The following is a 17,511-nucleotide window of genomic DNA, read 5'->3' as shown; positions in this document are numbered from 1 at the left end:
CCTTTCCGGAATGCTGATTTCCCCTTCCTCTGCCAGAGGATTTAGTCATCATCCCGTAAGTGCAAGCTTCTATGACATGTACTAAGTTAGGTTGTTCCTAAGCCAGGAAGTAGAAGCACCCTCCCCATATGACTATGGTGCTCCTCCCACATTAGGTCTCTCCTGCTAGATGCAGAGCACAGGACTTCTGTCCCTTCCTAAATCCATCTTTAGGTTTATCCAAGTTATGCGTATCACTTCTTTTTAAAAAATTAATGATAAAAGAAGCTTATGAAGAACAGCAGTACCCTTCAGAGGCAGCTACACATAATTCTTTTTTTCTCCTGGTAGCTTTTGATTTTCCAACTGTCAGGTAATAATGGACGCTAACAGTCTTTGGTAAAAATATATTATTTACCTGAAAGGCAGAGAGACTAGGAAAGAGAAATGGTGAATCCGAGAAAGAGACAGACAGAGCTTCCATCTGCTGGTTCACTCCTCCCAATGGTCAGGGCTGGGGGAGGCTGAAGCCATCTGAGTCTCCCACGTGGATGACAGCAGTCCAAGGACATGGTCATTTCCTGCTGCCTTCCCCAGTGCATCAGCAGAAACTTGGATAGGAAGCGAAGGCACTCTGGTACTCCAACAAGGCATGACATTGCAAGCATGGCTTAATTGGCTGCAATGCAGTGCTAACTTCAGGGACTTAGGAACAGGAGACTATGGTTTCTGTGACGTTTGTATTTTCAGCACAAAGTCAAGCACCACCAAAAATTTAAAAAATGGGTGGGCAAATGAGTCAGTGAAGTAACGGAATGAGAAAGCTCTCTGCTAAGCTGCCTGGGGAAGCAGAAGATGGCCACAGTCCTTAGGCTCCTACCATCTACGTGGAAGACCCAGATGAAGCTCCCGTCTTCTGCCTGGCCTAGATCTTGTCAATGCAGCCATGTGGGTAGTGAACCAGCACACCGAAGATTGTCATCTCTCTCTACTTCTCAGACAGGTAAGTAAATCTTTTTTCAAAAAAAGATTCAGAGCGTGGTGGCGTGGTCTAGTGGCTAAAGTCCTCGCCTTGAACGCTCCAGGATCCCATATGGACACCGGTTCTAATCCTGGCAGCTCCACTTCCCATCCAGCTCCCTGCTTGTGGCCTGGGAAAGCAGTCGAGGATGGCCCAATGCCCAATGCTTTTGGACCCTGCACCCGTGTGGGAGACCCGGAAGAGGTTCCTGGTTCCTGGCTTCGGATTGGCGCAGCACCGGCCGTTGCGTTCACTTGGGGAGTGAATCATCGGACAGAAGATCTTCCTCTCTGTCCCTCCTCCTCTCTGTATATCTGACTTTGCAATAAAAATAAATAAATATTTAAAATAAATAAATAAAATAAGATTCAGAATTAAAAGATGCCTATGTATTAGAAATGAACCTTGAATCATGCTGGTAAAATTCACAGATCACTGTCTTCTTAAGCCAGTGATCCAGGACTGCCAAGATGGCCTCTAGTAAGGAGAGTCTCTGGCATTCTTCGAGGACAAAGCTTTTCCAAATTCTAAACACAGGCATGCTAATTTCACACAATCTTTCACTTGCTCTGTGTATCCCGCTCTTGCCTACAACAGTTTGGCACAGGCTATTCAGCATTACTCACTGCAGGATCCTCCCCAGCTGCAATTTCCCCCCCACCAAAAAAAATTTCCTCAGGGCTTGTAAAAGATCAATCATACCTCTTTTTTCACGGCAATCTAGCTTTAGCTCACAGAGCCTCAAAGGCAGCCTGAAATATAGAGACTGAAACGACTTGGTTAAGAAGAGACCAGAAAGAAAAGTATGGTAAAAATCACTTAATAGAGAGCATCTCTCCTGATTTTGAATTCAAAGCTTTCCTTGTGCTCAGAAAAGGAAATCTTGAGGTCAGCTGCCAACTTGGTGAGTTGTATTTGGGAAGTACACCACAGAAATTGCTGGGAGTTTGCAAAGAGTTCATGCCTGGAGTCCCTACTGTAGCCACTTTTTTTTCAAATGATCAAAGTATAACATAATTATAAATCACTTGTCATCCTCACAAAAAAAATTGCAACCAATCTGTGTCTCAGACCTTTTTCTCTGCAGACTGTGATTATTTTCTTTTTAAAAAAAAAAGATTTATTTATTTTTATTACAAAGTCAGATACACAGAGAGGAGGAGACACAGAAAGGAAGATCTTCCATCCAATGATTCACTCCCCAGCTGAGCGCCACAGCCGGTGCTGCGCCGATCTGAAGCTGGGAACCAGGAACCTCTTCCGGGTCTCCCACACAGGTGCAGCAGGGTCCAAAAGCATTGGGCATTGGGCATTAGGCCGTTCTCAACTGCTTTCCCAGGCCACAAGCAGGGAGCTGGATGGGAAGTGGAGCTGCCGGGATTAGAACTGGCACCCATATGGGATCCTAGCGTGTTCAAGGCGAGGACTTTACCCAGTAGATCACACCGCCAGGCCCAGACTCTGATTATTTTCACTAAATCTGGTCTTGCTAAGCTGTATGCTGTTTCACTGCAATTATTTTTCGTTTGAGATTCCTCCGTTCAAAGCCTTGGTAACTCCAGTGTCTACTGCCCTTTGGGTCCAGAGGTTCAAGTAAAACCAGTTGAACCAGAAACAGTCTTGTCTCTCAGTTCTATCAGTAACAGAGAAAACCCAAGACCACTCTCCATAACTACATAATCTGCAATTTAAAAAAATCAAAAGACTAGATTTACATCTGCCTTAAAGTGTAACCAAAAAGCTCATTTTTTGTTTTTTCAGATTTAATCATTCTTTCTTGCATCAAAAATAACAAAATTGTAGGGTGACATTAACACATGATTGTGAAACAAAAATGTGTTTCATTTCATTAGTCACAGGCTACATATCAACCAGCTGTCGAAGCTAAAAATATGCCTTAATTTAAAATTTTGTAAAACACAAGCATTTAAGGCTCATTTTGAAAGAAATGCGACTTCTTTCAGTTTCTAACAACCCACTAGAAGCTCGGGAGAACAAATGAGTATCTCTATACCAAAGGGGAAAAAAGGTAAGGGGTCAGGAGGTGAGGAGGGAGAGAGAGGGAGAGAACTCAAGTTAACTTATCAATCATCAGTTTCACATTGTTCCTATCTTACCAGTAAGCATACATTAAGGATGACAATACCATCCCAGATAAAAACCAGAGTACATCTTCTCAAAGAAAAACATGGGCCTGAGACAGAGACCAAGAGAACAATCACAGAGACTATGCAAGGCATTTGGAACAGCAGTTGGGAAGCAGCTTCAGACAGCTACATACTGTAGGTGCCTAATCTGAGTTTCTCTTCCACTTCCGACAGTTTCCTGCTAAGGCACACCCTGAGAGGCAGCAGGTGATGGCTCAAGTACATGATGGCTCAAGTTACCCATGCGGGAAACCCAGATGTTCCATGGTCCTGGTTTAGGCCTGGCCCGGCCCAGCTGTTGCAGGCATTTGGAGAGTGAATCAGTATCAAAGATTGATCTCTCTATAGACAGAGATGTATAGTGCACGAGTGAGAGCTCACTCGCTCAGCTTCCTAACTGGCTCCCTGCTTGTGCCCTGGGAAAGCAGTGGAGGATGGCCCAATTTCTTGGGACCCTCTACCCAGTGGGAGACCCAGAAGAAGCTCCTGACTCCTGGCTCTGGATCAGCTCAGCTCTGGCCATTGCAGCCATCTGGGGAGTGAACCAGCATATGGAGCATCTTTCTGTTTCTCCTTCTCTCCATAAATCTGATCTGACTTTCTAATACACTTTAAGTATGTATTTTCCATTGGATGAGTGAATTAAAGACCACAGGGCCACAATAAACACTGTCGGAGCTCTTCCTCCTACTGTGAAGGAAACATGGTCCAGGCTGGAGTGTGCAGCGGCATCTCCTCTACCCCAGCACCACTCTCAGGCAGCGTTAACACAGCACAGAGTGAGACCTTAAGAGACACTGAGCAGCATGGAGACTTTTGTCCAGGCTTGTGAGGTCCTACGGCCTGAGAATCATGTCTCAAGGTAAGAATTGCCTGCACAAAGTATTTGACCAAAAAAAAAAAAAACAAAACAAAAAAACCCAAGAATGGGGAAAAACACACAGAATCACTGCAGCTGCATTTCATGTAGTTCCAGCAAACTGGATGCAAAGAAATTTCAAGGGCTTTGGAAATCTGGTTATTTAGAAAGAAAATGACATTTGACTTGCTTCCAGAAGGAATCAGACTCTATTAACTCCTAGTCACTCTTTCGCTAATACTTCCTGTCATCAGTCATCAGTCTTCTCCTGTGATTTTTTTTTTCAGTCAAAAATATTGGGGCTCAAAAGCAAACATTTCAAAGGCAAAGATGTCTCAGTATTTTTCTGGCTTTTCATCTCCTCTTTTAGTAATTCTGCAGTTATATGTTAAAAAGTATGTCATCCAGAAGCAAAGGCTGCCCCGCATATATCATGTCTAAATTCCTGTTTGTTGCCTGAATCTTTAAATTCACAAGTAAAAACTTACTGCACCATGACAATGAAAATTCATAGGGAACATTTTCGGTCAGTTACTACAGATCACATAAACAATTTCTAAATGTCAACATAATGAATACTAAAAAATAATTTTTAAAGAAGCATCAGGAGCAGTATTAAGGTCTTGCATAATTCCAACAAATTGCTATATATGTTAGCATATTTATATATATATTAGCAATTTTAATCTGCTTACTTCAATAACCAAGACTGGCTACAGTCAATGAGGAGACCAACAGCACAATGTTCTTTCTCTTACAATAAGGTCTTTCAGTAAGAAAGGAGAGAGGATGAAATAACAGAAAAAGGCCAATGAAGGAAAGAGAGAAGAGAAAAGGAGGGAGAGTAGCTGATTTTTCATTAAACACAGTGTTTATCCTTGAAATCTCTCAGCACATACAAAACAGTCCCTGAAAAAGAGGGTAAAAACTATATGAAATCTGTACTCTCCATGTAAACAAAATAAACAAAACTCTGTGTCCTAGATCCCTTTACAAATCCTCAATTCTTGGGGCCTGGCGGTGTGGCCCCAAGTGGCTAAAGTCCTAGCCTTGAACATGCTGGGATCCCATATGGGCGCCGGTTCTAATCCCAGAAGCTCCACTTCCCATCAAGCTCCCTGCTTGTGGCCTGGGAAAGCAGTTGAGGACGGTCCAATGCTTTGGGACCCAGCACCTGTGTGGGAAACCCGGAAGAGGTTCCTGGTTCCCAGCTTCAGATCGGCGCAGCACCGGCTGTGGCGTTCAGCTGGGGAGTGAATCATCGCACAGAAGCTCTTCCTCTCTGTCTCTCCTCTCTGTATATCTGACTTTGTAATAAAAATAAATGTTTTTTAAAAAAGAAAAAATAAATTCTCAATTCTTCCCACTGGTTAAAGGAGAGAGGCAGGGTTAAAGACAAATGAGATCAAGAAAGCTCTGATTTAGAAACAGTTCACTTTTTTTTTTAATCTATTTTATTGTATTGTTATTGACAATCTTTACATAGTTAATTACAGTTAAAGGAAAAAAAAAAAGGTTCAGGGGGTATAGGGAAGTGGGTAATACTATTACGTCCATATTGATTCCATCATGTATCTGAGGTAAAGGGGGATATTGAGGGAGAAGCCCCACCCGGTTTCCCCCTCACCCCAAGTCCCAGATGTGGGGCATGCTCTGAGATATTTGCTCAAGTGGTTTCAATAGTTCTCCAGTTATGAATCGCTTCCAGTTTCGCTTGATGAGGTCGTCCACTGATTGATATGGTCCATCATAAAGTCTCCGTTTGCCCCATATTTCGCTGCCAACATATAGCTGAGATGAATGATTGTCCTGTTCTGTCTTCTGTCTTTTCTTGGTTAGACCTCTGAGTCCAGCAGTTCGATTGGGGAGATCTCCAAAGAAACTTTGAGGTATTCCCAGACTAGTTTCTTGTATGTTCTAGCAAGCACAGGTCCCGGCACAGTCCATCACCCCGATCAGCTGGTGGTTGCAATTGCTGGGTTGGTTCTGTTTTCAGTCCCGAGTTGCACTGGAACCAATGGGTGTTGCAGTCCAGTCTGGTTCGGCCCTTACATCAACCAGTGGGAGCTGCAGCCTAGTCGGGGCGACCCACAATAACCCACACCAGGCCCACCCCCTACCCTGGTTTGCCAGTATGGGTAGCAGTAGACCAGTCTGTCCCCCATCCCATTTGGCTCTTGTACTTGTCAATGGGTATTAAAGCTTAGTTCTATCTAACCAACTCAACCATCCAGCCCTCACGGATGTTGTTGAGTGCCTCTCTATCTAGCCACCCTAGCTCCCATCCTAGTTTTCATGCCCTCCCACAGGAATAGTGACCCAAGAAGGGGGAACCCACTTTTTCCCTCTCAGGACTCTCTGTCCCGGTTTATGCACTCTTTAGGTGGTTCTGTGATTTGACTTGACAGAATTAGTCCCCAGTGCCAGCTTCTGCCAGCTGATGCTGCGGCCAAGCCCAAACATCCCTCACCCACTCTAATTTCTACTTGCACCCACAGGAATAAACAGCCCAGCCTGGCTTTTCCCTGATCTAGTCCACATGCAGCGCACAGGTGTTGTAGCCTTGCTTAGTCTGGTCTGTCTCTATCCCAGCCCACGCTCTCCATTGGGAGTAGCTGTCCGGCGAGGGGACCAGCCCCTTAATCCCCCTGCCAGTTCCAAACAGTTAAATTTTAACGAGTGCTTGGAAGACACCATCTTGTTCCAATCCAATAGATATATCAGGGAACATTTTAACCATAATCAAATTTTTGCATCACTTGTGTGTCATTTAACCCATAAGTACTAGGTGAATGCAGAAAACCCCACCTTCCTGGACCAATCAGCACAGAAAATACACAAAACACATGAAGGACACACTCACGCATCTACAGGCTTGCACAGGCCTCTTGGTGTGAGCACTCTCATGCATCCACCTTCAGTATCAACATTCTGCCAACTTCACGTAACCCTTTCACTATTTCCAAACCTGCAACCCTCCAAACACCACTTCACACGCAAATTCCGTCTCTTTTGCAAAGTTAACATTCATGGTAGTATTTTTGTACTTTTAGTCATTTAACATGTATGAATTTGTACCACCATGATTTTAAAAAAAAATTTCATTATCTGAAAGGCCAAGTTACAGAGAAAGAGGCAGACACACAGAGAGGGGGAGAAGGAAAAACAAGACAATCTTCCATCTACTGGTTCACTCCCCAAATGGCTGTAATGGCTAGGCAAAAGCTGGGAGCCTGAAACTCTACTGAAGACTCCCACATGGACAGTAGGGACCCGAGCACTTGGGCATCTTCCTTTTCTTTCTCAAGTTCATTAGCAGGGAGCTGGGTTGGAAGCAGAGCAGCTGGGATTTTAACTGTTAATCACATGGGGCGACAGCACTGCAAGCAGTGGTTTAATCTGAAATACCAGTTACTGTACTGCTGTTTTTATTAATTTCTCATCATTTTTGTTTCTTAATTTGTCACAGACCAAGTTTTAAGTACTGTACTCCATACTCTATTTTCCCCAAAACTGTTGTGGATTTTAACCATAAATAATTTTTAGCAATTTTAGATCCTGATACAACAGAACTGCCTATATTACTAGTGAGGAAAACTTAATCATGATCAATTTAGTTTTTTCAGAGTTAACACAGAGAGTTTCAGAAGGTTTACTTAAGTGCTAAGTTGAATTCAACAGAAGTCTCTCTGTTAGCTCACCCCTTCAAAAAAATCTTTCAATTTATTTTTATTGGAAAGTCAGATATACAAACAGGAAGATCTTTCGTTTGCTGATTCACTCCCCAAGTGATCACAATGGCTGGAGCTGAGCCAATCTGAAGCCAGGCACCAGGAACCTCCTCCAGGTCTCTCACACAGGAGCAGGGTCTAAAGGCTTTGGACTATCCTCAACTGCTTTCCCAGGCCACAAGCAGGGAGCTGTATGGGAGGCAGGCCCACTGGGATTAGAACTGGCGCCCATATGGGATCCTGGAGCATTCAAGGTGAGCACTTTAGCCACTAGGCCACTTTGCCGGACTTTTGCCACTAAGCTATCATGCTAGGCCAATTATGAGCATCTTCATGAAACTTTGCACCATACTGCTCAGGATGAGCTCCCCTTGTCGGTGGATCTGTGCCATTACCTCCTTAGTCACTTGGGAGCCACTCCAGCTACTAGACCAACTGCAGTGCCTAAATTCAAGTAAGTTTTTATTTAATAATGGCTTCAAACACTATGCCACGACCTGTTATGCCAGCACCGTATATGTGTGCCAGTTTGAGTATCAGCTGCTCCTCTTGTGATCCAGCTCCCAGCTAATGTACCAGGGACAGCAGCACAGGGTGGCCCAAGTCATTGGACCCTGCACCCACATACGAGACCAGAAAGTTCATGGATCCTGGCTTAGCCTGGACTAGTCCTTGCTGTGGTGGCCATTTTGGGATGAATCAGCAGATGAAAGCTTGTCAGCTTGCTCACTCCCTTTGTTTCTACTTCTCTGTAACTCTGCCTTTCAGAGAAATAAACCTTTAAAAAAATAATGGCATCAAATCATAGGAGTGGTGATGCTGGCAATTCAGCTAAGCCAAAGAGATAAGCCATATAGTGCTTCCTTTCAATGAAAAAGGTAAGGACTGAATTTGCAAACAGGAGCTCCCTTCTACCAGCCACATGTAGTTTTGGCTGGTGGGAGGGAGCCTGGCCTAGCCTCCCGACCCGGGAATTCTACCCCACCAGCTGCTTAAATGTGGCTGGCACTAATGGCACCAGGTGAAGCCCTCTGGGGACTTGGAGGTGTGGGCCTATAACAGGTCTGCTGGTTGGCACAGGTGGGGTCATATAGGAACCTGAGAGTTCATGTCCAGGTGATAAATGACTTCTGAGGGACTTCCATGGACATTGTCACTGTTCTAGCAGGGTCCTTGGGCCCACCTGTGGGAACTGGTCCTCCTCAGTGGAAAAGACAGAGTAGTGAACAGCTGCCCCAGATTCACATGGAGGATATAGCAGCCTGCTGAGCCCTTAAGGGGACATCTGTACCATCCCAGAGGAAGGAGGACAGACAAAGGATAACAGCAAATATCTGTGTGAATTGAGACTCTTGAGATTATGTCAGCCAATGGCCACTGAACGGGTTCCCTCATCCTTAGATCAGTGAGACTGACAACATTTCAGAATTGTCAAACCACCTGGGCAGAACCCTCGGAGAATACACCACGTTGGGACTCTGGCTTGATATCAGGTGGCCATTCTTCATCCCTGGGTACTGCTGCATTTTAAAATTTATAATACAACATATTATGAGGAGGGACAATGTGCATATTTACCTAATACTTGTTAAATAGTTATAATTGCTCTATTATTATCTAGATAAAATTTTATTGTGCCTAACTTACAACTTTAACTTGATCACAGCTAATACATATATTTAAAAGATTCAGTGTACTTCCAGGCACCCACTGGGTGTTGTAAAGGTATTCCCCACAGATAACAGGAAGGAGAGAGTACTCTAAGAGCTAACCATGGTATCACAACCCTAGATGCTAAAGTGAATACAAAGCCACTCCCTTCACATTAATTTGATGGGGAAAGGTATGACACAGATGTGAGAAATATTTACACAGGGGCTGGTGTTGTGGTGCAGCAAGTGAAGTTTAGTCACTGCTTATGACATCAGCAACTCATACTGCAGCACCAGTTCAGGTCCTGGCTGCTCTGTATCCCAAACTCTAGCTCCCCACTAATGTGCCTGAGGAAGCAACAGAAGATGGTCCAGGTGTTTGGGCTCCTGCCAGCCATGTGAGAGATCAAAGTATAGTTCTGGTCTCTTGGCTTCAGCCCAGCCCAAATCCAGCTGTTGTGGCCTTTGGGGGAGTGGACCAGCAGATGAAAGACCAAGACAGACCAGCTGATCACCTGACCTATCTACCTACCTCTTTCTTTCTGTCTACCATCACTTTGTCTTTCAAATAAATCAATCAATCCTAAGAGAACTTTTAGGCCTGGCACGATGGCTCAATCGGTTAATTCTCTACTCACAAGCTCCAGGACTCTATATGGGTGCCAGTTCATGTGCCAGCTGCTCCACTTCCCATCCAGCTCCCTGCTTATGGACTGGGAAAGCAGCAGAAGATGGCTCAAATGCTGGGACCCCTGCACCCACGTGGGAGACTTGGAAGAAGCTGGCTTCTGGTCAGCTCAGCTCTGGCCACTGTGGCCATTTGAGGGATGAACCAGCAGATGAGAGATCTTTCTGTTTCTCCTCCTCTGTTTAAATCTGACTTTCAGTAAAAATAAATGTGTTTTTAAAAAACATAACTATTTAAATAACACAAGACACCAAATTTAAATGGTTAACCTTGATATCAGGGTAATGGATATGTTTTTGTCTGTTTTTACAAAGCACATGAACTGTCAGAGTAGCAAGTAGCTTGGGGTTGGGATTGTGGTATACTGCGTAAAGCTGCCATCTACAACACTAGCATCCCATATGGGTGCCAGTTCCTGTTCCAACTGTTCCACTTCTGACCTAGTTTCCTACTAATGGCTTGGGAAAAGCAGTGGGAGACAGCACAAGTGTTTGGGCCCCTTTTCATCCATATGGGAGATCCAGATGAAGCTCCTGGCTTCTGGCTTTGGCTTAGTTCAAACAGGGGCTAGGCAACTCCCTGGCTTTTGTGACCTTCTGGGGGTGTTGAACCACTGGATGGGGGATTTCTCTCTGTTTCTCCCTCTCCCTATAAAACTTTAAAATAGATAAATCATTAAAATAATCTGAAAAAATCAAAAGCCTAAAATAAGTTGTACAGAAAAAAATAATTAAGGCACGTACATCAAGGACTGCTCAGTTTGGACTCAAATAGGTAGCTTCAAACTTCTCCTCTTAGGAGTGTATGAGAGGTGAGACAATGGTAGTCCAAGCAGAGTTATCAACCTCAGTGAAGTCACTGGGATGGAGAACGCAAGGACAGTCAGAAGGGACTAGAAGGCAGCTGGCATTGAGCCTGATGGGTAGGACACCAATACTGGAATGCCTGGGTTAGATAGCTGGATCTGGCTCCCAACTCCAACTTCTGGTAATAATGCATACTCTGGAAAGCACCATTAATGGATCGGACTGGATTCCGGCCACCCACCTGGGAGAGACCTGGTCCGAGTTCCAGGTACTGGTTTTGTCTAAGCACAAGCCTAGTTGTTGCGGACATTTGAGAAGTGACCCAGCAGACGCAGGAGTGTTTCCTCACTCACTGCCTCGTAATAAGAGGGAAAAAAGTAAAAGAGAGAGGCACAGTTTATCAATGCCCTTTAGGGTTTCTTTGTCAGATTAAGAACATGTGTAGCAAAGTGTAACAACATATCATTCTGCTAAAAATAACAGCACTATAATATCAAATCTCATATCAATTCCTAAGTAGGTATCATTGCATTTTACAGTTAGAAATTGAAATCAAATAATAGGAAAAGTTAATTAATTTCCCCAGATCTGAACCCTGGATCACTTGATTCAAAATCCACACTCATTTTTTACCACCCCTTGCCATCTCTTCCTAAGGCCTACCTCTGCCAACACCACTGTGAATATAGATCATTCCCGTTTTCTGGTATACTCTCCCACCCTAGTGGCTATCTAGTATCCACACAGCAATTCCTTGTATATTAAAACCTGCCCTTGGGCCCTGTGGCATGGCCTAGTGGCTAAAGTCCTCTCCGTGAATGCACTGGGATCCCATATGGGCGCCGGTTCTAATCACTGCAGGCCCACATCCCATCCAGCTCCCTGCTTGTGGCCTGGGAAGGCAGTGGAGGATGGCCCAAAGCCTTGGTATCCTGCACCCGTATGAGAGACCTGGAGGAGGTTCCTGGCTCCTGGCTATGGATTGGCGCAGCACCGGCCATTGCACCACCTGGGGAGTGAATCATTGGACGGAAGATCTTCTCCTCTCTCCTCCTCTCTGTATATCTAACTTTCCAATAAAAATAAGTAAATCTTCTTTAAAAAAAAAAAAAACCTGCCATCAAGAGGTATCTTCAACCAAAATACAAACTAATTACAGTTTGCCCTGCCTGGGGTACTCAGGTAAAAGAATGAAGCTCTGGTACAAGCTACATGGTGGAAATTCATATGCATCTCAGGAGCCAGGACAAGGATGTGTCTTACAACGTCCATTTCCACAGCTTTCAGTAGACTAAAGCCCACACTTCAAGCCCAGAGGGTCTCTGCATAGGTCTAAACATCCCTAATCTGGGACATAAAAATGCCAAATATGGCTTCAAGTTTGCTTTGGAAGTCTCATTACTGTAAAATTTAAGTATATGGCATAAGAAAATCTAAATCTAAATACGTGTAAACCACCAGATATTTCCTTTATTAGGTTGCCAAAAAATGTTGCAAATAGTTTTGGGATTTTTTATTTGTTTTTGTTTTTTAAAGATTTAGTTATTTTTATTGGAAAGTCAGATATACAGAGAGGAGGAGACAGACAGAAAGATCTCCCATCTGCTGATTCACTCCCCAAGTGGCTGCAATGGCCGGAGTTGAGCTGATCTGAAGCCAGGAGTCAGCAGCTTTTTCTGGATCTCCCATGCGGGTGCAGGATACCAAGGCTTTGGGCCATCCTCCACTGCTTTCCCAGGCCACAAGCAGAGAGCTGGATAAGAAGTGGAGCAGCCAGGACCTGAACCTGTGGCCACATGGGATCCGGGCCCATGCAAGGTGAGGACTTTAGACACTAGGCTACTGCACTGGGCCTGTGCATATAGTTTTATACAATGATCTTTTTGTTGTCTCTGGGAACCCGGGGGAGAGGGGGCATTAATTTTATTGCTTTCCCCTTTCTCAAGAGTAAAGATTTTATAGGCCTTTAATGTCCAAAATGTCAACTTGCAAAGAACGAAAATAAAATTCCCATGGGATCTCAGGATACATAAAGACAAGTAGGCAGAAGATCAGGGAACTGACAGAGATTGCTCCATAGCACTTACTATGGAAAAAGTCTACCCAGCTGTTCACGTGCCAAAACCAGAATGTAGTAAGAAGCAGAGCAAAGGTCCTCCCAGTAACTTGGAGGTTCCTCTTGAACTGCTTTAATGGGCCAAGTAATGTTAAGAGTTTCAGAATGATGGTGCAAGTTCTACCATAAGAAATCTTGAAAAGTATATTAAAATAATAAGTTTCGCATAGGAACTAAAGATAAAGGTAACTTGAGGAGTGATACTGTTCATTGTCAAAAAAATGTTTTCTCTCTCTCTCTATAAATCACCTTTTCTGCTGTGCCACGGCTGGGGACTGACTTGATGGGAATCTTTGGGGACACCCCTGTTATGTCCTCGTGTGTGAAATCTGGGGACAAGCTGGGCCAATCTGGGCTAGGCTGCAGCACTGGCCAGCTAGTACTGGAGCAGGGGACACAGGGCCCATGCTGGGCTGGATCAAAGCACCTGCCAACAAATGCAAGAACTGGGGCTGTGGGTGGGCTAGGCTAGGCCAGGTCATAGCACCTGTCATTTTACATGAGAGCTGGGGCTGGGGGCAGGCTCGCCAGGTAGCTGCACCAACCAATACATGTGTTGGCTGGTGTAGGAGGTGGTTCTGGCTCGACTCTGCATCAGATGGCGCACACAAGAGCTGGGTCTGAGAACCAGGGGAGGTTTATTAGAGGTTCTCCAACTAGATCACGGTGCTCAATCCCCAACACGAGGGAAAATCACACACACATGTGGTCCAACCCCAGAGCACATGTTGCAGGATGGAGTCACTTCAGCTGCTGTCTTCCATGCCAGAATACAGAGAGCATACCTTGATGCACATGAAAGACAAGACTGCCAACTAATCTAAGCCAACAGAGAACTTCATACACCTTTTGAAAGAGTGAAAAAAAAAATTTACAACAGGTTGAACAATACTCCACTCATACGTTACGGTAAAAACCTAGCTGGTGTGTAGAAACACTGAGGTAGACAGCCAACAGGCCTTAGAATGAATTTTTCACCTCTGGCGCAATGAAGATTACAACTTAGAACAATCAAGACAACTCAAGTAACAGCCTCAGAACACTCTTCCCTTCATGCGGGGGGGGGTGGGTATCTCAGGCACCGATGCATTCTGACAGCAAGGAGGGGTATACCTTCTCAGCACCCACCCCACACACATCTACCTTATCCACCCTCTCCTTTCATCCTAACCCTCTCCATCCTAATCAGAGGCCCACATGGGTCTACAACCCCTTCACCCTTGTAATGCACATTAAAATAAAGAAATTGCCTTTTAAGCAAATTCATTTTGTCAAGCTATGATATAGAGACAGAAAGCTAAATGTGCCAGTACATTTTAGAGGTAGAATTGTTTGAAAAAGCAGGAAGAGAATGTAGCCCTTACATATCTGGATGGTTCTTCCAGGTTTTGGTCATTCATGTCAGTAGGAACAATCCGGGTGGCCAACGGCCCCTCTTCAAAAGGTTTTGGTAGCTGGCCTCTGAACTCTGATGGAATGAACTGAAGCTGCCAGCTGTCAGAAACACAAACGAGGAGAGGAAGAAAAACACAGGGGATCATATTGCTAAATGTACTTGAGACAAACAAACCACATATCATGTGAAAAACATTTCACTTGAAGAAAAAAATGTTTCTGCTAAAACCTTAACCCGAGAGCACAGAGACAGAGTTCACGATTCAGTCCAAGAGCATTGAGAAATTTACAACCAGAGGTTTCTCAACCCATTTTACCAGCTCTTGGCAGGGAAGCTTGCAACCAAAGAGCTTTGAATCAAGAAACGACCATTATCACTAACTGTCAGGTGATAAAAAAGACCTAGGAAAACTAAAGAAAATTCATCAGCTATATAAAAAAATGGGTGAAATGTTAACATGCAGCCCTGAAAACACACTATGGGGGAAGCAGTTGGTCCTTAATTAATAACCTATGAAACTATTTCAGACATAAAAAAAAAAATCAAAGGCCAAAGTCAACACTTAAAAAACATACTTCAATTTAATTATTAATGAAGCTGCCAGAGTGGTGCTACAAGTTAATTGCCTCTTAAAATGCCAACATCCGATAGCTGAATGACAATTCAAGTCCCAGCTGTTCAGCTTCCAACCCAGCTCCCTGCTGATGTGCTTAGGAAGACAGCAGATGGCAGCCTCCAAGGACTTGGGCCCCTGTCAAGTCACTGGGAAACCAAGAGGAAATCAACAGGAAAATCAAACCAGAGTTCCAGGCTCTGTGCTTTGGTCTGATGCCATGGCAGTTGGGATATATACGGAGTGAACCAGCAAACAAAGGACTGTCTCTCTCTTTCTCTCTGCTCTTTCAAATAAATCTGTTTAAAATGTCATCATCAAGAATTGATGCAGAGCTTTTATTAAGCAGAAGATACTACCACCAAGCGGAGCTAACCTGCTGAATCCAGTTTGGCCAAAGCAGGCAGAAAGCAAGTAACAATAGGAGATATGCTATCACATTTAACAGCAGACAACCTTAAGGAAGCTGGAACAAATGTGTTACCATAGCTTTCCCCAGTATCCCTGCACTGATGGGTAACTTTTACCACTGTCAGATTATACCACTGAAGATAATACTGTTCGAGGACCATCATGGTGTGGTGAATTAAGTCACCACCTGCAGGCCCAGCATCCAACACAGACTCTAGTTTGAGTCCTAGATGCTCCACTTTTTTTTTTTTTAAAGATTTATTCATTTTATTACAGCCAGATATACACAGAGGAGGAGAGACAGAGAGGAAGATCTTCCATCCAATGATTCACTCCCCAAGTGAGCTGCAACGGGCCGATGCACGCCAATCCGAAGCTGGGAACCTGGAACCTCTTCCGGGTCTCCCATGCGGGAGCAGTGTCCCAATGCACTGGGCCGTCCTCAACTGCTTTCCCAGGCCACAAGCAGGGAGCTGGATGGGAAGTGGAGCTGCCGGGATTAGAACCGGCGCCCATATGGGATCCCGGTGCATTCAAGGCGAGGACTTTAGCTGCTAGGCCACGCCACCGGGCCCGATGCTCCACTTTTGATCTAGTTCCCTGCTAATGTGCCTGGGAAAGAAGATGATGGTGACTGGACCACCATCCATGTGGGAGACCCAAGAGAAGTTCCTGCCTCAGAAACCTGGGCCAGGTCTTGGCTTTGTAGCCATTTGGGGAGTGAACAAGTGGATAGAAGCCTTGTCTCTCCTCTCTGTAAATCAGCCTTTCAAATTAAAAACAACAACAATAACAACAACAACATCAACAAAAAAACCTTTCTAAAAAAATGTCTTCTAACTACAATTTCCAGGCTACTTTAGAAGGGGATTCACTTCAAATAATTACAGAATTATAAAAATGCATCCTCAGCAAGAGCACAATAAGGAGCCCTAGAACCAATCCATCTCAGAAGTCATGGTTATGCTGTGACACGGCCTACTGCCTCACCAACATGGAGGGCAGGTACACATGGCAGACCCCACTGCTTTCTGAAACGGTGAATAATTCAGTAACTTTCCATGAAAATTCTAGAATGAGATAACAATGAAACAGACACTCAAAATTGCAAACTTTACAACTTGATTTAAAATTATAAGAAAGAAAGAACAACTTACTTATCAGGCAGGAGGAAGCTGCTGGGAAATCGATACCACTCTTTCCCCACACAAACATTCACAGGTCTGCCTTCCGGCACAGTGTGGATGGCCAGGTCTGTAGCAATTCGGTAAAATTCCGGATACAAATCAAGGGGCCCATGATATCCTAGAGGGGAGAACAGCCAGTGAAAGCTGAAGGTGAGAAAGGTGAGATATTCTGACATTTAACCACAAAGCATGCAAATATTCCACTCTAATCCATGTGAAACTTCAAGAGTAGGGCGAGTGATGGCAAAGCCACCAGGAAGCCAGCTCTCAAGCACAGCTGCCACAGAGAACCGATTCTGCCAAAAAATAATTTGCCTTCCTGCCCTTCTCTACATTCTTTCACCTTTTTAACTGCATGCTCTTTAAGCATGCTTGAATATTCTGGGTTCCAACAATGACTATAAAAATAGAATAATAAGACTTTGGCTGCACATTGGCAACTTAAGATTAAGGCTTCCTTAATTCATCAGCAGTCATTCAAAAGAAAAAAAAAAGAAATCACAAGGACAGAGCAAACAATGTACAGTTAATCGCACTGGAAGTCATTCTCAATTTCCTTTCAATCCTAAGGTACAGAAGTTGCATCCCACTATTAATGGTTAAGTCTACATAGTCTACAACTAGAAAAGGCCTCTCATACTGTTAAAAGTTCTATATAAACTTGAGCAATTCTACCCAGATAAAACCAAATGAGGAGTACATCTACCTCTGAATAGTGCCACAGAGCGAGAAAAAGACAAGAGCCCAAACAGGAAGACTGTTCCCAATGCCAGCCAATTTGATGTCACAGTGTAGTGCTCCAGGCAGTAGCGCTGAAAAAAAAAGTGATAACATTTCTAGAAGGAAAAAAAAAAAAATTTCGTTGCTACAAGAAGATTTATCTTGCAGAACATACATAACACAAG

The 17,511-nt window shown here is 44.1% G+C and overlaps 1 protein-coding gene across 4 annotated transcripts in view; it reads right to left on the bottom strand.

Moving 5' to 3' along the window:
* Positions 1 to 17,511, bottom strand: part of ALG9 (ALG9 alpha-1,2-mannosyltransferase) — a 106,817-nt gene that overhangs the window by 50,285 nt on the left and 39,021 nt on the right. For 3 of the 4 annotated variants that reach the window (XM_058663921.1, XM_058663922.1, XM_058663924.1), the window contains 3 exons: positions 17,313 to 17,442; positions 16,577 to 16,724; positions 14,364 to 14,493 (listed from right to left, as the gene is read on the bottom strand). In XM_058663921.1, coding sequence (XP_058519904.1) covers positions 14,364 to 14,493; positions 16,577 to 16,724; positions 17,313 to 17,442 — 408 coding nt within the window. The remainder of the gene's footprint in view (positions 1 to 14,363; positions 14,494 to 16,576; positions 16,725 to 17,312; positions 17,443 to 17,511) is intronic. The other variant, XM_058663923.1, reaches the window with a different exon arrangement.

Source organism: Ochotona princeps, chromosome 4 (genome assembly GCF_030435755.1).
Source record: "Ochotona princeps isolate mOchPri1 chromosome 4, mOchPri1.hap1, whole genome shotgun sequence".
Taxonomy (NCBI): Eukaryota; Metazoa; Chordata; class Mammalia; order Lagomorpha; family Ochotonidae; genus Ochotona; species Ochotona princeps.
Note: the sequence above shows the minus strand (reverse complement) of the source record. Positions and strands in the feature narration are given on the sequence as shown.